Below are 24,873 nucleotides of genomic sequence, written 5' to 3' on the forward strand. Positions count from 1 at the left end.
AATTAACCCTAGACCTAAGCTTGATACCATTTTCAACCCAAACTAGTCTCTGACAGTAAGCTGCATATAATAAGGCACAATGAAATTATAGCATGCAGATTCTGAAGTTAAATTAAGTATTTGAGAAATGTTTTCAAGCATGAGAGAGTTATTAACAAGGGAACAGATGTAAGAATAAAGGGGATGGTCATTGAGAAGTGAGGTGTGCAGAAACTTCTGTCAGATAGTGGTGTGAATGTGTGTGTGTGTGTGTGTATAGTAAATGGCATGTATGTTCCTCATGGTGAGTGAAGAGTTGTCCTCAGTACCACAGGGCAAACAGAAATATTCTGTGCACACACCAAGTCTGTTCAGTCCGTGGCTGTAATGTCCTCGATAATCTCCTTCCACCAGTACTTCGGCCATCGCTGATCCATGGCTGCTTCGCGCTCCCACTGCACTCATACAGCACTCAATGAACTGGTGCAGTTCAGGCCGGCTCACTAGGTACCTGCAACACAAACCATCAAACAACATTAAGGCCAGGGCCAGGTGGAGTCTACACAACAGTATGACAATGGAAAATGGACAGGCCAGAGAACAGGGATTGAGGATGAAATGGAGGCATAGACAGAAGAAGTAGAAGCCTGAGGCTATTCAGCCCCTTGCACTGACTGTACATCATGGCTAATCTTCAATTCCTCTTCTATCTGGAGATCTCCCAGACTGTCTCAAATATATTCAGCAGCTGAACATTGAGGGTCATCCTGGTAGGAAATTCCAGAGATTCCCTACTTTCTGGGTAAAGTTTCTTCCAGTATCTAGCCCAATTGTCTTCAGCATTGCCAGGAGGGTGGGTTTGTTATACGAGGAGAGATGTAAGCAGACTTGGCCTGTACACTTCAGATGTGAAGTGTAGCAGTTAGTCTCATTGAATGGTACATTTCTTGTGGACACAAGTATATGCAGAGTTGATATTTTTTCTGGGGTGGGAGGGGGTGTAACAACAGAACTGAAAGCAGAGTCATAGAACGATGCAAAACAGAAACAGGCCCACTTAGTGTGTGCCAAACCATTAATCTACCTAATCCCATCGACCATGTTGGAGTCCATTATTAAGGATTAGGTTTCAGGGTACTTGGAGGCACATGATTTTAAAATTGGCCAAAGTCTACATGGTTACCTTAGGGGAAAATCTTGCCTGACACATCTGTTGGAATTCTTTGAAGAAATAACAAGTAGGATAGACAAACAAGAATTGGGTGATATTGTGTACTTGAATTTTCAGAAGCCTTTGACAAGGTGCCATACATGAGGCTGCTTAACAAACTATGAGCCCATGGTATTACAAGGAAAAAATCTAGCATGGATATAGCAGTGACTGGTAGGAGGCAAAGTATGGAAATAAAGGGAGCATTTTCTGGTTGGCTACCGATGACTAGTGGTGTTCCACAGGGGTCTGTGTTGAGACCACTTCTTTTTAGGATACATGCCAATGATTTGGATGATGAGATTGATGGCTTTGTTGCAAAGTTAGCAGACGATATGAAGATAGGTGGAGGGGCAAGTAGTTTTGAGGAAGTAGGGAAACTACAGAAGGACTTAGACAGATTAGGAGAATGGTCAAAGAAATGGCAGATGAAATACAGTGTCCGGAAGTGAATGGTCATGCACTTTGGTAGAAGAAATAAAAAAAATTTATTATTTTCTAAATGGAGAGGAATTACAAAAAAACTGAGGTGCAAAGGGACTTGGGAGTCCATGTGCAGGATTCCCTAAAGGTTAATTTGCAGGTTGAGTGTGTGGTGAGGAAGGTAAATGCAGTGTTAGCATTCATTTCAAGAGGACTAGAATATAAAGCAAAGGTGTATTGTTAAGACTTTATAAAGCACTGGTGAGGCCTCACTTGGAGTATCGTGAGCAGTTTTGGGCCCCTTAACAGAAACTGGAGACAGTTCAAAGGAGGTTCGTGAAAATGATTCTAGAATTAAATGGCTTGTCATATGAAGAGCATTTTGATGGCTTTGAGCCTGTATTCACTGGAATTCAGAAGAATGAGGGGTGACCTCATTGAACCCTATTGAATGGATGAAAGGTTTTGATCAAGTGGATGTGGAGAGGATGTTTCATATGATGGGAGACATCAAAGACCAAAGGACACAGCCTCAGAATAGAGGGGTATCCACTTAGAATGGAGATAAGGATGAATTTCCTTGGCCAGGGAATGGTGAATCTGTGGAATTCTTTGTCACAGCCAGCTGTGGAGACCAAGTCTTTATGTATAATTAAGGCAGAGTCTGATAGATTCTTGATTAGTCAGGGCATAAAGGCAGCTGGGAAAAAGCAGGAGATTGGGGTTGAGAGGAAAATTGGATCATCCATGATGAAATAGTGGGGCAGATTCGATGAGCCAAATGGCCTATTTCTGCTCCCATATCTTATGGACATGGACCATAGCCCTCTATACCCCTCCCATCTTTGTACCTACCCAAACTTCTTAAATGTTGATGGAGGTTCTGTCAACTCTGACCTGGAGTGGGCTACTCTGCTCTCAAGCCTGTTTCACCATTCAGTGAAGACACGGCTATCCTGACAGTAACTCTAACTCTTCATTCCAATCTACCATTGGTAACTCTACACCTCCTCACTTATCAGGGTCATATCTACCTCTGCCTGAAAAGTGGTCAAGGATTCTGTTACCTATAACTTTTGACTCAGATTTCTGAGAGAAACAAGGAGAGATATTTCAGTCTCAAACATGTGAATCCTCACATATAAAATGTAGCCTTGCAGATAGACAGAGGGATATTGGACAAAGGTGGAGGAAGGAACTGGAAAGGGAGATTAGATTTCCCAGATGTTACCAAGATTGCACTTCTTGACTTATGAGGAGAAAGTGGAAAGGCTTCAACTTTTTTCCTAGAGGATAAGAGGGTAAGTGGAGGTACTGTATATAAAACTATGTGAGACATACATAGATTAAGACATTTTTCACTGCGTGTTGGAGACTGAGGGGTGACCTTATAGAATTTTGTAGTCATGAGGGGCGTAGATAAGGTGAAAGGACACAATCTTTTCTACAATGCAGGGGAGTCGAAAATTAGAAAATATAGGTTTAAAATAAGGGGAAAGATTTTAAGGGAAACTGAGAGGCAACAGAGAGTGGTGGCTACATAGATTGAGCTACCAGAGGAAATGCAAGAGATGGGTACAGTTACAACATTTAAACACTATTTGGACAGCTGCATTGAGAGGACAGGTTTCGAGCAAAGTGGGCTAAATGCACGTAAATGGGACTAGACAAACGGAGTTAGCATAAACAAAACGGGAGAAGGCCTGTTTTCACACTGTCTAATTCTATAACTTTATAACCATCTGAGTCCTAGATTCTAAACACAAAAGATTCTGTAAACGCTGGAAATCCAGAGTAACACACACCAAATGCTGGAGGAAAGCTGCAGGTCAGGCAGCATTTTTGAAGGAGAAATAAAGAGATGACGGTTTTTTTCCTGAAACGTCAACTCTTTACTCCTGGGTTTTCCTACAAGAGGAAACATCCTTTTTGTATCCAGCACGTTAAGACTTTGGAGAATGTTACACTTTCGACTCCAGAAGTTGGGAAAACATAGGAGTTGCATTGATAGATCAAGGGATGGGCACAGGTGGAGGCACTGTAAAGAGACAAGGCACTATTGACAAACAAGGGACTGAAGTAACAGGAGAAACTAGTGAGTCCATCAATGGATGGAAGGACCTTGCACTGAGGCAGTGGTGATAGGGGATTATGGACAGAGGCAGAGGTAGTTGGAGGATCATGAACAGAGGCAGAGGGAATTGATAGGACTGTAGACAGAAGTGAGGAAGGTGAAGGCATTGTTTTGGGTTGTAGATTGGTAGAGGAACTGTGGTGGGAAACACAAGACAAGAACTGAGCAGTCGGTGAGACCGTGGACAAGGAATGAGCAGTCGGTGAGACAATGGACGGGGAGTGAGCAGTTGGTGAGACAATGGACGGGGAGTGAATAGTTGGTGAGACCCTGGATGGGGAGTGAGCAGTTGGTGAGACCATGGCCCAGTTTTGTTGATGGAGGGAGAGCAAAGATTAAAACAATAAACAGAGGAAGGAATTATATAAATGGGTAAAAGGAGATGGAGAAACAGGTAGGGAGGTGGATGGAGGGCAAGGGATGTTGTAGGAAGGCAGAGAGTGACTAGTGTGGGAAGGGGTGGTGAACAGAGGAGGAATGAGGAAGAAGGAATTCAGATGGAGGATGATAAACATAAAGGGAGATGGAGGAGAGGAGATGGATGATGGAGGGAAATGGATGATTGAGGGAGGATAACTGAGAGACTGCCGGTAAGTGAGGGCCGGCTGATGGAAGGAGGAGAAGATCAAACGGAGACGGGGGATCTGTTCTCACCGAGCCATTTCCCGCTGGGCCGGGGCGCGCGGGTCAGTGATCCGGGTACTGTACCTCGGGAGGGAGGGAGGAAGGGAAAGCGGCGGGTACTGTACCTCGGGAGGGAGGGAGGAAGGGAAAGCGGCGGGTACTGTACCTCGGGAGGGAGGAAGGGAAAGCGGCGGGTACTGTACCTCGGGAGGGAGGGAGGAAGGGAAAGCGGCGGGTACTGTACCTCGGGAGGGAGGAAGGGAAAGCGGCGGGTACTGTACCTCGGGAGGGAGGAAGGGAAAGCGGCGGGTACTGTACCTCGGGAGGGAGGGAGGAAGGGAAAGCGGCGGGTACTGTACCTCGGGAGAGAGGGAAAGCGGCGGGTACTGTACCTCGGGAGGGAGGGAAAGCGGCGGGTACTGTACCTCGGGAGGGAGGGAGGGAAAGCGGCGGGTACTGTACCTCGGGAGGGAGGGAAAGCAGCGGGTACTGTACCTCGGGAGGGAGGGAGGGAAAGCGGCGGGTACTGTACCTCGGGAGGGAGGGAGGAAGGGAAAGCGGCGGGTACTGTACCTCGGGAGAGAGGGAAAGCGGCGGGTACTGTACCTCGGGAGGGAGGGAAAGCGGCGGGTACTGTACCTCGGGAGGGAGGGAGGGAAAGCGGCGGGTACTATACCTCGGGAGGGAGGAAGGGAAAGCAGCGGGTACTGTACCTCGGGAGGGAGGGAGGGAAAGAGGCGGGTACTGTACCTCGGGAGGGAGGGAGGGAAAGCGGCGGGTACTGTACCTCGGGAGGGAGGGAAAGCGGCGGGTACTGTACCTCGGGAGGGAGGAAGGGAAAGCAGCGGGTACTGTACCTCGGGAGGGAGGGAGGGAAAGAGGCGGGTACTGTACCTCGGGAGGGAGGGAGGGAAAGCGGCGGGTACTGTACCTCGGGAGGGAGGGAGGGAAAGCGGCGGGTACTGTACCTCGGGAGGGAGGGAAAGCGGCGGGTACTGTACCTCGGGAGGGAGGGAGGGAAAGCGGCGGGTACTGTACCTCGGGAGGGAGGAAGGGAAAGCAGCGGGTACTGTACCTCGGGAGGGAGGGAGGGAAAGAGGCGGGTACTGTACCTCGGGAGGGAGGGAGGGAAAGCGGCGGGTACTGTACCTCGGGAGGGAGAGGGAAAGCGGCGGGTACTGTACCTCGGGAGGGAGGAAGGGAAAGCAGCGGGTACTGTACCTCGGGAGGGAGGAAGGGAAAGCAGCGGGTACTGTACCTCGGGAGGGAGGGAAAGCGGCGGGTACTGTACCGAGGAAGGGAGAGAGGGAGGGAAAGCAGCGGGTACTGTACCTCGGGAGGGAGGGAAAGCGGCGGGTACTGTACCGAGGAAGGGAGAGAGGGAGGGAAAGCAGCGGGTACTGTACCTCGGGAGGGAGGGAAAGAGGCGGGTACTATACCTCAGGAGGGAGGAAGGGAAAGAGGCGGGTACTGTACCTCAGGAGAGAGGGAGGGAAAGCGGCGGGTCCGAAGGGGACGGGGCGGGACCCATTGAGGAAGCTCGAGTTACCGTCTATGTCCAGAACAATTCAGCTCTCGTCCGCTACGTCTCGGTATCATCTGTTCCGGAGCCGGAGTGCAGAGAATCCCACCCTAACCCTCTATCCACATTCACCCCCACCCCTCCTCAACTCCTTCCGTAACCATTCGCTCCCCTGGACTACTCTTTCCATCAGTTCACCAAACCTCCCTAATGTTTATCCTGGTTGTGCCCGCTTCCCACCGGTAAAGAAGTAGCTGCTCAATATCTGTTCGACTCTGTCTATTACATTGTACTCTCTCTATCTTTTCTCTTTCTGTCACTCTGTATGTCTGTTTCCCTGACTCTCTCTTTTACTCTCTTTCTCTATACCCCATCTCTGCCTACTCATTGTCCCCCCTTGCTCTTTCTGGTCCCTTCTCTCTCTCTTTCTGCTCCTCTCTTCCTTTACTCTGAATATGAATCCTCAAAGAAGGAGCTCGGCCCAAAATGTCGACTGTTTATTAATTTCCATAGAAACTGTCTGACTGGCTGCGTTCTGCCAGAATATTGTGTCTGTTGTTTTGGATTTCCAGCATCTGTAGATCTCTTGTGTTTATTTCCTCCTGTAGAATACAGACAGGAAGTACGTGTGAGGTTGGTGTTCTGTGCTCGGTGTCAGATATAGGAAGCCCTGGAGTCTCCCAGCCTCCTGGATGGCCACATCAGCACCAGGTGCATCGAGCTGAAGCTCCTTAGGGACTGCGTTAGGGAACTGGAGATGCAGCTTGAAGACCTTCGTCTGGTCAAGGAGAGTGAGGAGGCAAAGCAGTTATAGGCAGGTAGTCACACCGGGGCCTTGGGAGACAGAAGTGGGTACCAGTCAGGAGAGGGAAGGGCAGGACTCAGATACAATAAGTACTCCTGCTTGAGTACTGTTGGGGGGATGGCCTACCTGGGGGAAGCAACAGGCCCTGTGGCTCAGAAGGGTAGGGGAAGGAAGAGGATGCCAGCAGTGATAAAGGACTCTATAGTTGCGGGGGTGGGGGAGGGGTTAGACAGATGATTCTGTGGACGCAGGAAAGAAGCACGCGTAGTTGTTTGCCTCCCAGGTGCCAGGGTCCAGGATGTTTCTGATCACGTCCATGATATCCTGAAGTGGGAAGGAGAACAGCCAGAGGTTGTGGTACATATTGGTACCAATGACATAGGTAGGAAAAGTGAGGAGGTCCTGAAAACAGACTACAGGGAGTTTGGAAGGAAGTTGAGAAGCAGGACCACAAAGGTAGTAATTTCAGGATTACTGCCTGTGCCACATGACAGTGAGTATAGGAACAGAGTGAGGTGGAGGATAAATATGTGGCTGAGAGATTGGAGCAGGGGGCAGGGATTCAGATTTCTGGATCATTGGGACCTCTTTTGGGGCAGGAGTGACCTGTACAAAGAGGGTGGGTTGCACCTGAATCCCAGGGGGACTAATATCCTGGTGGGGAGGTTTGCTAAGGTTATTGGGGAGAGTTTAAACTAGGATTGCTGGGGGGTGGGAACCGAACTGAAGAGACAGAGGAAGGGTGGGTTGGCTGGCTCACAAATAGAAAAAGCTTGGAGGCAGTGTGAGAGGAAGGATAGGCAGGTGATAGAGAAGGGACGCGCTCAGACTGATGGTTTGAGATGTGTCTATTTTAATGTAAGGAATATTATGAACAAAGCAGATGAGCTTAGAGTGTGGATCAGCACTTGGAGCTATGATGTTGTGGCCATTACAGAGACTTGGATGACTCAGGGGCAGGAATGGTTACTTCAAGTGCTAGATTTTAGATGTTTCAGAAAGGACAGGGAGGGAGGCAAAAGAGCTGGGGGCTTGGCACCATTGATCAGAGATAGTGTCATGGCTGCAGAAAAGGAGGAAGACATGGAGGGATTGTCTATGGAGTCTCTCTGGGCGTAAGTTAGGAACAGGAAGGAGGTCAATAACTCTACTGGCTGTTTTTGTATAGACCACCCAATAGTAACAGGGACTTCGAGGAAGACAGATTCTAGAAAGGTGTAATAATAACACAGTTGTCATGGTGGGAGATTTTACTTTCCCAAATTTTGATTGGCATCTCCCTAGAGCAAGAGGTTTAGATGGGGTGGGGTTTGTTAGGTGTGTTCAGGAAGGGTTCCTGACAATATGTAGATAAGCCTACAAGAGGAGAGGCTGTATTTGATCTGGTATTGGGAAATGAACCTGGCCATGTGTTAGGTCTCTCAGTAGGAGAGCATTTTGGAGATAGTGATCACAATTTCTTTACCATGGCATTGGGGAGGGATAGGAACAGACAAGATCGGAAAGCATTTAATTGGAGTAAGGGGAAATATGAGGGTTTCAGGCAGGAACTTGGGAAGCATAAATTGGGAACTGATGTTCTCAGAGAAATGTACAGAAGAAATGTGGCAAATGTTGGGGGATATTTGCGTGCAGTTCTGTATAGGTACATTCCAATGAGACAGGAAGGCATTTCAGCAAGGCATTTGATAAGGTTCCCATGTAAGGCACATTCAGAAAGTAATGAGGCATGGGATCCAAGGAGACCTTGCTTTGTGGATCCAGAATTTGCTTACTCACAGATGTCAAAGGGTGGTTGTAAATGGTTCATATTCTGCACGGAGAACTGTGACCAGTGGTGTTCTGCAGGGATTTGTTTTGGGATCCCTCCTTTTTGTGATTTTTATAAATGACCTGGATGAAGAAGTAGAAGGGTGGGTTAGTAAGTTTGCTGATGACATAAAAGTTGGTGGTGTTGTGGATAGTTTGAAGGGTTGTCATAGGTTGCAAAGTGTCATCAATAGGATGCAGAACTGGGCTGAGAAGTAGCAGATGGAGTTCAACTCAGATAAGTGTGAAAGGTTCATTTTGGTACGGTCAAATATGAAGGCAGAATTTAGTATTATAGATAAGACTCTTGGCAGTGTGGAGGATCAGAGAGATCTTGGGGTCCATGTCCATAGGACAATCAAAGCTGCTGCACAGGTGACAGTATTGTTATGAAGTCATATGGTGTGTTGGCATTCATCAACTGTAGGATTGAGTTCAAGAGCCATGAGGTAATGTTACAGCTATATAAGACCTTGGTCAGACCCTACCTGGAGTACTGAGTTCAGTTCTGGTCATCTCACTACAGGAAGGATGTGGATACTATAGAGAGAGTGTAGAGGAGATTTACGAGGATGTTGCCTGGATTGGAGAGCATGTCTTATGAGAATAGGTTGTGTGTACTTGGCCTTTTCTCCTTGGAGTATAAGGTGATGAGCATAATTGATCATGTGGATAGCCAGAGGCTTTTTCCAGGGCTGAAATTACTAACATGTGGGGGCATAGTTTTAAAGTGCTTGGAAATAGATAGCTGTGAGTGCTTGGTGGATGTCAGGGGTAAATTTTTCACACAGAGAGTGATGGGTGTGTGGAATGCACTGCCGGTGATAGTGGTTGAGGAAAATTTTAAGTGACTCTTAGATATATATATGGAGCTTAGAAAAATAGAGGGCTATGTAATAGGATAATTCTACGCAGTTTCTAGAGTAGGTCACATGGTTGGTACAACATTGTGGGGCAAAAGGCCTTTAATGTGCTGCAGAGTTGTATGATAGCAGTGTAGATTTGCACCATTTTGTGTAGGAGATATTTGCATAGGGTTCTAAGTGGATACATTCCAATGAGACAAGGAAAGGATGGTAGGGTACAAGATCCGTGGTGTACAAAAGCTGTTCTAAATCTAGTCAAGAAGAAAAGAAGTGTTTACGAAAGGTTCAAAAAACTAGGTAATGATAGGAACCTAGAAGTTTATTAGGCTAGCAGGAAGGAGTTTAAGAATGAAATTAGGAGAGCCAGAATGGGCCATGAGAAGGCCTTGGCAGACAGGATTAAGAAAAGCCCTAAGGCATTCTACAAGTATGTGAAGAGCAAGAAGATAAGATGTGAGAGAAAGGACCAATCAAATGTGACAGTGGAAAACTGTGTATGGAACTGGAGAATATAGCAGAGGTACTTAATGAGTACTTTGCTTCAGTATTCACTACAGAAAAGGATCTTGGCGATTGTAGGGATGACTTACAGTGGACTGAATAGCTTGAGCATGTAGATATTAAGAAAGAGGATGTGTTGGACCTTTTGGAAAGCATCAAGTTGGATAAGTCACTGGGACCGGACGAGATGTGGGAGGATACTGTGGGAGGAGATTGCTGAGCCTCTGGTGATGATCTTTGCATCATCAATGGGGAGGGGATAGGTTCTGGAGGATTGGAGGATTGCGGATGTTACCACAGAAACCATAGAAAATTACAGCGCAGAAACGGGCCTTTTGGCCCTTCTTGGCTGTGCCAAACCATTTTTCTGCCTAGTCCCACAGACCCGCACCTGGACCATATCCCTCCAGACACCTCTCATCCACATGCCTGTCCAAGTTTTTCTTAAATATTAAAAGTGAGCCCGTATTTACCACTTAATCTGGCAGCTCATTCCACACTCCCACCACTCTCTGTGTGAAGAAGCCCCCTAATATTCCCTTTAAACTTTCCCCCCTTCACCCTTAACCCATGTCCTCGGGTTTTTTTTCTCCCCTAACCTCAGTGGAAAAAGCTTGCTTGCATTCACTCCATCTATACCCATCATAATTTTATATACCTCTATCAAATCTCCCCTCATTCTTCTATGCGCCAGGGAATAAAGTCCTAACCTATTCAACCTTTCTCTGTAACTCAGTTTCTCAAGTCCTGGCAACATCCTTGTAAAGCTTCTCTGCACTCTTTCAACTTTATTAATATCCTTCATGAAATTCAGAGTCCAAAACTGCACACAATACTCCAAATTCGGCCTCACCAATACCTTATACAACCTCACCATAAGAGTCCAACTCTTATACTCAATACTTCGATTTATAAAGGCCAATGTAGCAAAAGCTCTCTTTACTACACTATCTACCTATGACGCCACTTTTAGGGAATTTTGAATCTGTATTCCCAGAACCCTCTGTTCTACTGCACTCCTCAGTGCCCTACCATTTACTTTGTATGTTCTACCTTGGTTTTTCCTTCCAAAGTGCAATATCTCACACTTGTCTGTATTGAACTCCATCTGCCATTTGTAAGCCCATTTTTCCAGCTGGTCCAAATCCCTCTGAAGCTTTGAAAACCTTCCTCACTGTCCACTACACCTCCAATCTTTGTATCATCATGCAAATTTGCTGATCCAATTTACCACATTTTCATCCAGATCATTGATATAGATGACAAATAACAATGGACCCAGCACTGATCCCTGTGGCACACCACTAGTCACAGGCCTCCACTCAGAGAAGCAATCCTCCACTACCACTCTCTGACTTCTCCCATTCAGCCAATGTCTAATCCAATTTACTACCTCACCATGTATGCCTAGCGACTGGATCTTCCTCACTAACCTCCCATGCGGGACTTTGTCAAAGGCCTTACTGAAATCCTTGTAGACAATATCCACTGCCTTCCCTTCATCCACTTTCCTTGTAACCTCCTTGAAAAACTCTAATAGATTTGTTAAACATGACCTACCACACACAAAGCAGAACTCCACACAAATATCCCCTGAATATTTGCCACATTTCTTCCGTACTTTTCCCTGAGAACATCTGTTTTCAATTTAAGCCTTCAATTTCCTACTTGATAGCCTCATAATTCCCTTTACTCCAATTAAACACTTTTCTAATTTGTCTGTTCCTATCTCTTTCCACTGCTATTGTAAAGGAGATAGAATTATGATCACTATCTCCCAAATGCTCTCCTACTGAGCGATCTGACACCTGACCATGTTCATTTCCCAATACCAAATCAAGTACAGCCTCTCCTCTTGAAGGCTTATCTACATATTGTGTCAAGAAACCTTCCTGAACACACCTAACAAACTCCACCCCATCTAAACCCCTTGCTCTAGGGAGATGCCAATCGATATTTGGGAAATTAAAATCTCCCATCACGACAACTCTTATTATTACACCTCCCCAGGATCTGTTTCCTTATCTGCCTCTTGATATCCCTGTTACTATTGGGCAGCCTATTAAAAACACCCAGTAAAGTTATTGACCCCTTCCTGTTCCTAACTTCCACCCACAGAGACTCCGTAGACAATCCCTCCATGGCGCCCACCTTTTCTGCAGCTGTGACACTATCTCCGATCAACAGTGCCACACCCCACTTCTTTTGCCTCCCTCCTTGTCCTTTCTGAAACGTCTAAAACCTTGCACTTGAAGTAACCATTCGTGTGCCATCCAAGTTTCTGTAATGGCCACTACATCGTATCTCCAAGTTCTAATCCACGCTTTAATGTCATCCGTTTCTTATAACATTTCCAAAATGATAGCAAAGTGTGGAAAATCTCATACAATTGGTGAAAGATAAATAATGCCTGCTGTATTAGAAGTGCTCACCACTGTTCTCAAAACAGATACCAGTATTTCAAAATCAATTCCTCAGTTATAAGTCTGTAGCTTGCGGTATTGACTAGATGAATGAAGACAGTGAGTATCAACTGTACACAGAGCTACAAATCTTGGGATACAACTGCATGAGTCAACTGTGTGACACAATGGGGCATTGCTAATTGCATATCAAAAATGGAAAATTTTATGAAGAGATTCTCTTTTGTAGAAAGTTAAAAACAAATATCAATAGAGAATCAATCTCTGGTGAGCTTGAAAATGTATACTGAGGATAAAAGTATCATGATTAGGAACATGATTTATTGTACTACAGATGGAGCACCATATATGCCAAATCGCCATGCTGGTCTAGTGGCATTTATGAAAAAAGAAATTCCAAGTATGTTTGTAATCCATTGTGTAATTCATCATCAACATCTCTCAGCCAAAAACCTTAGCCAATGACTTTTTTCAAGCATGTAATATCTGCTATCAACAAAATTAAAGCTCATCCATTAAGTAGCAGAATATTTCACCAGTTATGCCAAGATAATGATAAAAGAGTTTGAATGCTTGCTTCCTCACACTGAAGTGTGCTGGTCGTCAAAAACTGCTGGTTTAAATGTTTCTTTGATCTTTTTGCCACTGTTGAACTTTTACTTAAAGTTGACAAGAACATGGGAAACAAGATTAAACCTATATGCAGAGGTGTGGCACACCTAGCTGATTTGTATGACAAAATGAACATTTTCAATATGAAACTCCAGGGTGAGAATTTCAATTTAAACCAGGCAAAAAGTGCAGTGTCCACTTTCATTGGAAAATTGGAAATATATAATCAAAACATTGGGAGAAGAGTTCTTTAACAGTTTTTCTGATTGGAAAGCATGGTACTCTCTTTGGCAGATGGCATTTGCAAGAGTACTGCTTAAACCTGCAGTCACTGAAAATAGATTTTGACAATCAATTCCAGGATTTGAACAATCTGGAAATTCCAGACTAGGAAATTAACCCATTAGAACAGAAAGAGAGCTTGCGAGAAGAAATTATCAAAATTCAGAATGACGAAGAAGCAAAAATGCTTTTCAAAAATGTCGGCTCTTGTGGTAGATGGCTACACTGTCATATGAAGTTTCCTGGTCTTTGGAGAAGAGCCAAACTGCTCTTCATTGCATTTCTTCCCTCCTACCTTGAAAGAGACTTCAGTGCAGAGAACCATATACTCACCAAAAAAAAATAGAAACCGCTTGGACATGTGGAGACTTAGGCTTTTGCTGTCACAACTTGAATCAGATATTTCAACTCTTGCTAAAAATCATTGTAATGCCCTGGTTCACATGGTTCATATATTTTCTCTGTTATGCTTTTCTGTTCTCCGTGTAAGCTGTGTGTTTGGGCTACTGTTGAAGGTAAGGGATAGGAGAAATGTGTGCCATCCAACAGGAATGAATGGATTCAGGGGAGGTTTCTCTGGTGAGGGCCACTAAGGTTAGGCTTGGGGTTTTTGAGAGGGGAGAAGAGAGAAGACACTGGAGAGAAGAGGTTGTAGGAGTCAACCTGGAGTGGGGCCATGATTTGATGAAACCTGGGGAGATCGAAGGAGGATCAGCAAAGGGTAAACTGTGAGCTCCAATTTGTGCACATTAGACTGTTTCATTTTAAATGGGCCCTTTTCTCTTTTTACTAATCCTTTAGTCAAATTAAGAATTATAAAGCTAAATCTTTTAATTCTATGAAGTCTACTGTCTGTTATTTTGTGGTACTTATCAGTAACAGGGTAACAAATCACGCAGCATCCACACAAATGGGGGTTTGGGGGTTGCACTTCAATCTCCTACGTTTGGCAGGGACGGAGGGTGTCTTCCCTAGACTTATGCAGCTGATGGAACCAGAAAGTTATACCATCAAGCTCAAGGATCACATTTATATCAAAACTGTACAGCATACAGGTACTGTGCAAGCTAAGACAAATAAAAAATTAAAGCAGAATCATTTTTCTCACGTTAACATATGTAGACATGGTTTTTACTTAATAGGGGCACTGGGAAGTATATTGTGCCTAACAGGGGCATTGGCAAGTATGAAAGTGCTTTAGGGGGCAATGGGCTAAAAAAGGTTGGGAAACACTGCTCTAGCAGTATACCAGAAGTTTGAGAGTGTCAGGGGGCACAATTGTGTGAAGTTGCCAATACTAGGGAGATAGTTCCTAGGAAACTAAATAGTCTGAATGTAGATTAGTCACCTGGAACAGAAGGTGTATACTGCAAGGTTCTGAAGAAGGTGACTGAAGAGATTCTGGAGGCATTAGTAATGGTTCCGGAAGAATGGAAAATTGCAAGTGTCACTACACTCTTTAAGAAGGGAGGGAGGCAAAAGAAAAATTATAGACCAGTGGTTGGGAAGATGTTAGAGACAATTGTGGAGGATGTGGTTTTGAGGTATTTGGAGAATAGGCTGTAGTCAGCATGGTTTCCTTAAGGGAAAATCTTACTTGACAAATTTGTTGGAATTCTGTGAAAAAATAACAAGTAGGATAGATGAAGAATGTTGTGTATTTGTATTTTCAGAAGGCCTTTGACAAGCTGCCACACATGAGGCTGCTTGACAACTTCACAGCCCATGGTATTACAGGAAAGATACTAGCATGAATAGAGCATTGACTGATTGGCAGGAGGCAAAGGATGGACATAAAGGGAGTCTTTTCTGATTGGCTGCAGGTGACTAGTGCTGTTCCAAAGGAGTTTGTGTTGATTTGTGGATGAATCAAAGATAGTTGGAGGGGCAGGTAGTTTTGAAGAAATAGGTTACAGAAGGACCCCTGTCCAGTCTTCCCACTCAGACCCCCATCTAGTCTTCCTGCTTGAAACCACGTCAAATAAGAACATAAGAAATAGGAGCAAGAGTAGGCCATCTGACCTGTCGAGCCTGCTCCACCGTTCAATAAGATCATGGCTGATCTGGCCATGGACTCATCTCCACTTACCTGTCTTTTCCCATAACTCTTAATTCCTCTACTATGCAAAAATCTATCTAACCTTTTCTTAAATATATTTGCTGAGGTAGCCCCACTGCTTTAATGGACAGAGAATTCCACAGATTCACCACTCTCTGGGAAAAGCAGTTCCTCCTCATCTCCATCCTAAATTTACTCCCCCGAATCCTGAGGCTATGTCCCCTGGTTCGAGTCTCATCTACCAGTGGAAACAACTTTCCTACCTCTATCTTATCTATCCCTTTCATAATTTTATGTTTATATAAGACCTCCTCTCATTCTTCTGAATTCCAGCCAGTACTGTACCAGGAGACTCAATCTCTCATAGTCTAATCCCTTCATCTTTGTAATCAACCTGATGAACCTTAAACAAAATACTCTGCAGATGCTGTGGTAAAAGCAACACGCATAACACGCTGGAGGAACTCAGCAGGTCGGGCTGCATCCTTGGAAACGAGCAGTCAACATTTCAGGCTGAGACCCTTCATCAGGACTGAAGAGGGAGGGGGCAAGGGCCCTATAAAGAAGTTGGGGGGAGGGTGGAAAGGTGAAGGCTGGTAGGTGCCAGGTGAAAAACCAGTAGAGGGAAAGATCAAGGGGTGGGGGAGGGGAGAGGCAGGAAAGGTGAAGAAGGAAAGTAAGGGGAAACCTGGTGAACCTCCTCTGCACCACCTCCAAAGTCAGTATACCCTTCCTCACGTAAGGAGACCAGAACTGCATAGTACTCCAGGTGCTGCCTCACCAGTACCCTGTTCAGTTGCAGCATTACCTCCCTGCTCTTAAATTCAATCCCTCCAGCAGTGAAGGCCAACATTCCATCAGCCTTCTTGATGGTCTGCTGCAGGTGCAAACCAACCTTTTGTGATTCTAGCAATCTCAAGTTTTTCTACAGCAGCTTGATGCAGTTCTTTGCCATTTAAATAATAGTCTGTTCTTTCATTTTTCCTGCCAAAGTAGATTCCCTCGCATTTACCAACATTGTACTCCATCTGCTAGACCCTTGCCCACTCACTTAACTGACGTGTATCTCTCTGCAGACTCTCTGAATCTTCTGCAGAACTTTCTTTTCCACTCAATTTAGTATCATCAGCAAACTTAGATACACTACACTCAGTCCTTCTTGCAGATCGTTAATGTATATCATGAACAGTTGTGGGCCCAGCACCGACCCCATGACACAGCACTCACCACTGATTGCCAACCAGAGTAACACCCATGTATCCCAACTCTCTGCTTTCTATTGGTTAATCAATCCTATATCAATGCTAATACATCATCCTCAACTCTCTGCATTCTTATCTTATGGTTGAGTCTTTTATGTGACACCTTATCAAGCGCCTTCTGGAAATCCAAGTAAATAACCTCCATCTGTCCCGTCACCCCCCCCCCCCCAGCCTCTATGCTCATTATATCCTCAAAGAACTCCAGTAAGTTTTGTCAAACAGGATCTTCCTTTGCTGAATCCATGCTGTGTCTGCCTGATGGATCCATTTCTTTCCAAATGCCTTGCTATTTCTTCTTTAATGATAGCTTCAAGCTTTTTCCCAACTACAGATGTTAAACTATCTGGCCTATGGATACCTTCCTTTCGCCTACATCTTTTTTTGAACAGTGGTGTGATATTCGCTGTTGCTGTCTTCCAATCTGCTGAGACCTGCCCAGAGTCCCGAGAATTTTGGTAAATTATCACAAAAGCCTCTACTTCTGCCATTTCTTTCATATCCTGGGATGCATTCCATCAGGACCAGGGGACTATCTTCAGGCCCACAAGTTTGTTCACCACTACCTCTTTAGTGATAGCTATTGTATCGAGGTCCTCACCTCCCATTGCACCATAACATCTCTCTTGGCATGTTAGATGTGTCTCCACTGTGAAGATGAATACAAAATAGTCATTCACAGCTTGGCCATTTCCTCATTACCCAATATCAATTCCCCCTTCTTGTCCTCCAAGGGATCTCTGTTCACTTTATCCACTATTTTCTGCTTTATATAATTATAAAACCTTTTATTATCCATTTAACATTTTGTGCTAATTTATTTTCATAATCTAGCTTCCCTTTCTTTATTGCTCACTTAGTGGTACTTCGTTGCTTTTTAAAGTTTTCCCAATCTTCCAGTTTACCATTACTCTTGGTGACTTTGTATGCACGAGCTTTTAGTTTGATTCCTTCTTTTACTTCCTTAGTTATCCAAGGCTGGCTCCCCCACCCTTACTGTCCTTGCTTTCAACTTTTGTTGAGCACAGTGAAAAATCTCTTTGAAGGTCTTCCAATGTTCCTCAACTGTCTCACCATATAGCCCGTGTTCCCACTCTACACTAGCAAAATCCTCCCTCATCCCATTGTGGTCTCCATTGTCTAGGCATAATACACTGGTTTTAGATTGAACTATTGCATCCTCCATTTGTATGAGAAATTCAATCATACTGTGATCACATTTTCCAAGAGGATCACTAATCTAAACTGTCTCATTGCACAGGACATGATCTAAGATCACAAGTTCTCTTGTAGGTTCACTGACATGCTGTTCAAGAAAGCCATCACGGATGCATTCGATGAAGTCCTCCTCAAGTCTGCCTCAACCAACTTGGTTCACCCAATCTATGTGCAAGTTAAAGTCCCCGATGGTAACTGCTGTTCCATTCTTACGTGCCTCAGATATTTCTTTGTTTATTACCTGTGCCACTGTAATGTTATTATTTGGTGGCCAAAAGACAACTCCCACCATTGATTGTTTTTCCCGTTACTATTCCTAATCCATAGTCACAGCCAACAGGATGCATATCAGTACATTAGGGATGCAGAATCAGAAAGGCTAGCAAATACGGTACTCAAGGTGTTGTATCTCAAAGTGCGGAGTATAAGAAATAAGGTGGATGATCATGTTGCAATATTACAGATTGCCAGGTATGATGCTGTGGCCATCACTGATTCGTGGCTGAAGGATGGTTGTATTTGGGAGCTGAATGTCCAAGGTTACATGTTGTATTGGAGGGATAGGAAGGAGGAAGGTGTGGCTCTACTGGTAAAAAATAGCATCAAATCAGTAGAAAGATATGACATAGGATTGGAAGATGTTGAATCCTTGTGGGTTGAGTTAAGAAAGTGCAAGGGTAAAAGGATGTTGATACAGGCCTCCCAACAGTGGCTGGGAGGTGGACTACAGATTACAACAGAAAATAGAAAAGACGTGTCAAAAGGGCAATGTTACGGTAGTCATGGGAGATTTTAGCATGCAGGTTGATTGGAAAAATCAGGTTGGTAATGGATCTCAAGAGAGTGAGTTTGTTGAATGCCTAAGAGATGGCTTTTAAAGCAGTTTGTCTTTGAGCCTACTCTGGTATCAGCTACAGTGGATTAGGTGTTACGTAATGAACTGGAGGCAATTAGGGAGCTTAAAGTAAAAGAACATTTAGGAACCAGCAATCACAATATGATTGAGTTCAACTTGCAATAGGGAGAAAGTAAAGTCTGACATAGCAGTATTTCAGTGGAGTAAGGGAAACTGCAGAGGTATGAGAGAGGAGTTGGCCAAAGTAAATTGGAAAGAGCTTCAGGCAGGTATGTCAGCTGAGCAGCAATGGTGTGTGTTTCTGGGGAAAATGAGGAAGCCGCAGGACATGTGTATTCCATTCAAATGGCAAAAGAGTACAACCATGGCTGACAAGGAAAGTGAAAGCTAATGTAAAAACAAAAGAGTGGACATACAATAAAGTAAAAATTAGTGGGACGATAGAGGATTGGGAAGTTTTAAAAACCCCACAGAGAGCAACTAAAAGAATCATTAGAAGGAAAAAGATGAAATGTGGAAGCAAGCTAACAAACAATATCAAAGTAGATAGTAAAAGCTTTTTCAAGTATGTAAAAAATAAAAGAGAGATGAGAATGGACATAGGACCACTAGAAAATGAGGCAGGAGAAATAATAACGGGAGACAAGGAGATTGCAGAGGAACTAAGTGATTATTTTGTATCAGTCTTCACTGTGGAAGACACTAGCAGTGTGCCAGATTTTAATGTGTGGAGGAAGAGAAGTGGTTGCCATTACTATTACAAGGGAGGAAGTCCTCAAAAAGCTGAAAGACCTACGGGGACATAAGTCACCCGGACCAGATGAACTTCACCCTCAGGTTCTGAAAGAGGTAGCATTAGAGATTGTGGTGGCATTAGAAATGATATTTCAAAAATCATTGGACTCTGGCATGGTCCCAGAGGATTGGAAAATTGCAAATGTCATTTCACTCTTTAAGAAAGGAGGAAGGCAGCAGAAAGGAAATTATAGACCACTTAGCCTGACTTCAGTGGTTGGGAAGATGTTAAAGTCAATTGTTAAGGATGAGGTGATGGAGTACTTGGTGACACAGGACAAGATAGGACAAAGTCAGCATGGTTTCCTTAAGGGAAAATCCTGCCTGACGGATCTGTTGGAATTCTTTGAGGAGATTAAAAGTAGGATAGATAAAGAGGATGTAGTGAATATTGTATATTTGGTCTATCAGAAGGCCTTTGACAAGACGCCACACACGTGGCTGCTTACTAAATTAAGAGCCCATGGTATTACAATAAAGTTATTAACATAGTTAGAGCATTGGCTGATTGGTAGGAGGCAGCGAGTGGGAATAAAAGGAACCTTTTCTGGTTGGCTGCCAGTTGACTAGTGGTGTTCAGCAGGGGTCAGTGTTGGGACCACTTCTTTTTCTGGTGTATATAAATGATTTTGATGATGAAATAGATGGCTTTTTTTGACAAGTTTGCAGATGATACGAAGATTGGTGGAGGGGCAGGTAGTGTTGGCAAAATAGGTAGGATGCAGGACTTAGACAGATTCGGAGAATGGGCAAGAAAGTAGCAAATGAAATGTAATGGAAAATGCATGGTCATGCACTTTGGTAGTAGAATTAAATGTGAAGACTATTTTCTAAATGGGGAGAAAATCCAGGAATCTGAGATGCAAAGGGACTTGGGAGTTCTTGTGCAGAACACCCTAAAGGTTAACTATCAAGTTGAGTTGGTGGTGAGGAAGGTATTGCAATGTTAGCATTCATTCCAAGAGGTCTAGAATGCAAGAGCAAGGATGTGATGCTGAGGCTTTATAAGGCACTGGTGAGGCCTCACCTTGAGTATTGTGTACAGTTTTGGGCTCCTCATCTTGGAAGAGATATGCTGGCATTGGAGAGGTTCCAGAGGAGGTTCACAAGGATGATTCCAAGAATAAAAGGGTTATCATACATAGAAACATAGAAAGCCTAAAGCACAATACAGGCCCTTCAGCCCACAATGCTGTGCCGAACATGTACTTATTTCAGAAATTACCTAGGGTTACTCATAGCCCTCTATTTTTCTAAGCTCCATGTACCTATCCAGGGGTCTCTTAAAAGATCCTATCATACCCACCTCCACCACCGTTACCAGCAGCCCATTCCACACACTCACCACTCTCTGCATAAAAAACATAGCCCTGACATCTCATCTGCTCGGATCCCAGTCAAATCCTCCCACCCAGACCCCCATCAAGTCCTCCTGCCCAGACCCCTGTCAAGTCCTCCTGCTTGGTCCGCCATCAAATCCTCCCAATCGGGCCCCCATCAAATCCTCCTGCTCGGACCCCTGTCAAATCCTCCCGCTCGGACCCCCGTCAAGTCCTCCCACTCGGACCCCCGTCAAATCTTCCCACCCACCCAGACCCCTGTCAAATCCTCCCGCTCGGACTCCCGCCAAATCCCCCTGCTCGGACCCCCATCAAATCCTCCCGCTCGGACCCCTGTCAAATCCTCGCACGGACCCCTGTCAAATCCTCCCACCTGGACCCCTGGCAAATCCTCCTGTTCGGACCCCCATCAAATCCTCCTGCTCAGAACCCCGTCAAATCCTCCCGCTCAGAACCCCGTCAAATCCTCCCGCTCAGACTCCTGTCAAATACTCCCATTCAGACCCCCATCAAATCCTCCCGCTTGGAATCCTGTCAATCCACCCACTCCGAGATATCTTACCCCTACAATCCATGCTAAATTCTCCCTCTCTGCAGTTTAATGTGGATAAATATGAGATAATCCATTTTGGTGGCAAGAACAGGAAGGCAGATTACTATCTAAATGGAGTCAAGTTAAGAAAAGGGGAAGTACAAGATCTAGGTGTCCTTGTTCATCAGTCACTGAAAGTAAGCATGCAGGTACAGCAGGCAGTGAAGAAAGCTAATGGCATGTTGGCCTTCATAACAAGGGGAGTTGAGTATAGGAGCAAAGAGGTCCTTCTGCAGTTGTACAGGGCCCTGGTGGGACCACACCTGGAGTATTGTGTGCAGTTTTGGTCTCCAACTTTGAGGAAGGACATTCTTGCTATTGAGGGAGTGCAGCGTAAGTTTGCGAGGTTAATTCCCGGGATGGCGGGACTGTCATATGTTGAAAGATTGGAGCGACTGGGCTTGTAAACACTGGAATTTAGAAGGATGAGAGGGGATCTGATTGAAACATATAAGATTATTAAGGGATTGGATATGCTAGAGGCAGGTAACATGTTCCTGATGTTGGGGGAGTCCAGAACCAGAGGCCACAGTTTAAGAATAAGGGGTAGGCCATTTAGAACGGAGTTCAGGAAAACTTTTTCACTCAGAGAGTTGTGGATCTATGGAATGCTCTGCCTCAGAAGGCAGTGGAGGCTAATTCTTTGGATGCTTTCAAGAAAGAGTTAGATAGAGCCCTTAAAGATAGTGGAATCAAGGGATATATGGAGAAGGCAGCAACGGGGTACTGATTGTGGATGATCAGCTATGATCACAGTGAATGGTGGTGCTGGCTCAAAGGGCCGAATGGCTTTCTCCTGCACCTATTGTCTATTGTTTATTATCCATTGTCTGATCCCCATAAAGCTTTCCCTTTCACAGCTATTAGTAACATGTGACTCAAAAAAAATCAGTATTCTCAAACTGTTGCAATAATCTTGTCTGTGTGGCCCCACCCTAACATCTATGGTGCTTCTGGCATCCTACAAATCATTCTCAACCTCACTCTGTAAATTAAATCTAACCACTCTGACAGACAGTTGTTGACTTGACATGACTAGCATACAAGCTGCTTAACCTTTGTCAGTCCAGGTGAAGGGTCTCGCACTGAAACATTGGCTGTTTACTCTTTTCTATAGATGCTGCCTGGCCTGCTGAGTCCCTCCAGCATTTTGTGTGTGTTGCTTGGATTTGCAGATTTTCTCTTGTTTGTGATTATTCCTCTCCATATATGCTGCCTGATTTGCTGAGTTTCTCCAGCATTTCGTGTGTGGTACAAAGTCAATATGATGTTTTAAACATGTCAATTCCCATCCTGTTTACACATAAAACTGAAGTGAATTGAAGAATGGGTGATACTGAGCCCTCGCGTTCCGAAGCCTTGGCTTATGTTGTTCCAAAACAATACTACTCTCAGTTTCCTATTACAGTTCGGCTGCTTGGTGCCTCTGAGTTTGGAGCCAAGGGCAATGTGGAAGAGCTCAATTGTATTAAAGTTTAGACTGCTGTAAACATTTAGTGGATCAGGCAGAGTATGTGAAGAAATAACCAGGCCTAGTGTTTTATAGGGAACAAATGTCTCCAATATGAAACAATAAGAATTCTCAGCATACCTGCATAGTTTCCTGTAATTCTTAGTCATGTTGAATTGGAGACATTTCCACACCTCCATTCCCTCTCCCCCAACCTTTGGTGAAGAGGGACTATTTACAAACATGAGATTCTGCAGATATTGAAAATCCTGAGTAACACTCACAAAATGCTGGTGGAATTCAGCAGGTCAGGCAGCATCTATGGATTGAACGAGTTGACGTTTCAGGACTATTTACATCTTTGGATCTTCACCACCTTGCCCACTGCACTAAAGAAGCTGAACATTACCTCATAATATTGCGTCGGCAGGTTTCCTCCACAATAGATGGAAATGTATTTACTTGTGAAAGAGGACAGCCTCAGTACAATTGACACCTTTCCTTCACCAGCTGAGCCGAGCAGTGTTTGCCTGTTCCCAGCAGGTAACTTGTAATAGCTGCTCACAGCAACCAGTTACGAAACAGGCTGAGCAGCCACAACTGGATCTTAATTAACATATTGCATGTGATAGGTTAATTCTGGGATTAATTATATGTTGGAGCACTGCATTCAGTTCTGAAATTATTTTCTTCAAATGAATCACATCTCAGATACAAGGAGTGGCAGTCAGAACAGAGTTTAGTTCTTTCTGGAAACTTTGTCGATGTTCTGAGGAGATTTGCTAAAGAGAAAGATGGAGAGCTTGGGAGGAGGGAGTTGGAGCAGATTGTGGAGGATGGGCAGGGAGTGGGTGGCAGGGTGACAGGGATCAAAGCTTGACAGTTGTGTACAGCAGATTGGGGAACAGATCTTGGAGAGAAGGAGTGACCAGCACAGGGAGAAATGCAGAGAGTTGTGGATACTATTCAGCACATCACAGAAAATAGCCACTCCTCCATACTCTCTGTCCACGTTTCTTACTGTCTCAGTAAAATAGTTATCATAATTGAAGACTCCCACCATCCCAGGCACCCCCATTGACAGAAGATACAAAAGCCTAAAAGCATATGCTACCAGGTTCAAGGACAGCTTCTGCCCACTGTTATCAGACTATTGAGCAGTTACCTAGGACGATAAGATGGAGTGTTGACCTCACAATCTACTTTGTTGTGATCTTGTACCTTCGCTGCTGTCTGTAAGGAGTTTGTACATTCTCCTCAAGCCTTGCACTGCATTTTCTCTGTAACTACAACACTTTATTCTGCATTCTGTTACTGTTTTACCTTTGTCACGTACCCCGTGACCCGGTTAAAGAACCAGCAGAAATGGAAACACATTGGGGTCTGGTATTGCTATAAACTAATAGGGTTTATTAGTAAACTACTCAATGCGGTACTATAAATGCAAATATATCAAACAGGTTAGCAATGATATATATATATATATATATATATATATATATACATAAGTGTGGAAATAGGAACAAAACTAGGCTCTTTCAAACCCAGGGGTGAATGGATACAGTCTTACAATGATGAAGAGTTCAGTTCAGATCGAGGTAGTTAGTTGAGTAACATTGGAGAGAGAGAGAGGTGAGAGGTGAGCTGATGCCGTTGATCTTCCCGTTGTCTTCCGAAATCCTGTTGTAATCACCAACTATGACCATAACACATACAACCATTCTTCAGTGCTGGAACTATCACGCAGGCTAGGGTGGATGCACAAATAATTCCCCACCGGTCGCACCCTTTCACACTGCTAGAGCCACTGATCGATTTCCCAGAATCGATCCTCCAAAAACCCCACCTTCCTGTGGGTGCAACAAACACTTGTTCAGTGTATGAAACTGCGTGTCTGAATGTGTCCCAGTGGACCTGGTTTTTATCTCCACATGTGGGACACCAGTTGTCCATCAACCTGCTCTTCCCTCCTCTCTCTGAAGGAACTTTTACAAACGTTTGTACAAGCAGGCAACTGTCCTTGCGGAAAGGTAAACAACTGTCAGAGAAACCATAACATCAATCTTTCGAGCAGTTTCTGTCTCTCTCTCTCTCATTGCGCTGGACGCTGATGC

The 24,873-nt window shown here is 44.5% G+C and overlaps 1 protein-coding gene across 3 annotated transcripts in view; it reads right to left on the reverse strand.

Moving 5' to 3' along the window:
• The window catches only part of LOC140728782 (uncharacterized oxidoreductase YjmC-like), a 100,851-nt gene extending 77,528 nt beyond the window's left edge, over positions 1-23,323 (reverse strand). Inside the window, exons 1-2 of one of the 3 annotated variants that reach the window (XM_073047737.1) lie at positions 23,044-23,163; positions 342-490 (exon numbers count right to left, since the gene is read on the reverse strand). In XM_073047737.1, the coding sequence (XP_072903838.1) occupies positions 342-490; positions 23,044-23,078 (184 nt within the window). In that variant the 5' untranslated portion in view covers positions 23,079-23,163. The other 2 variants (XM_073047736.1, XM_073047738.1) reach the window with 2 other exon arrangements.
• Between the last annotated feature and the right edge of the window lie 1,550 nt (positions 23,324-24,873).

This window comes from Hemitrygon akajei, chromosome 6 (assembly GCF_048418815.1).
Source record: "Hemitrygon akajei chromosome 6, sHemAka1.3, whole genome shotgun sequence".
In the NCBI taxonomy this organism is placed as follows: Eukaryota; Metazoa; Chordata; class Chondrichthyes; order Myliobatiformes; family Dasyatidae; genus Hemitrygon; species Hemitrygon akajei.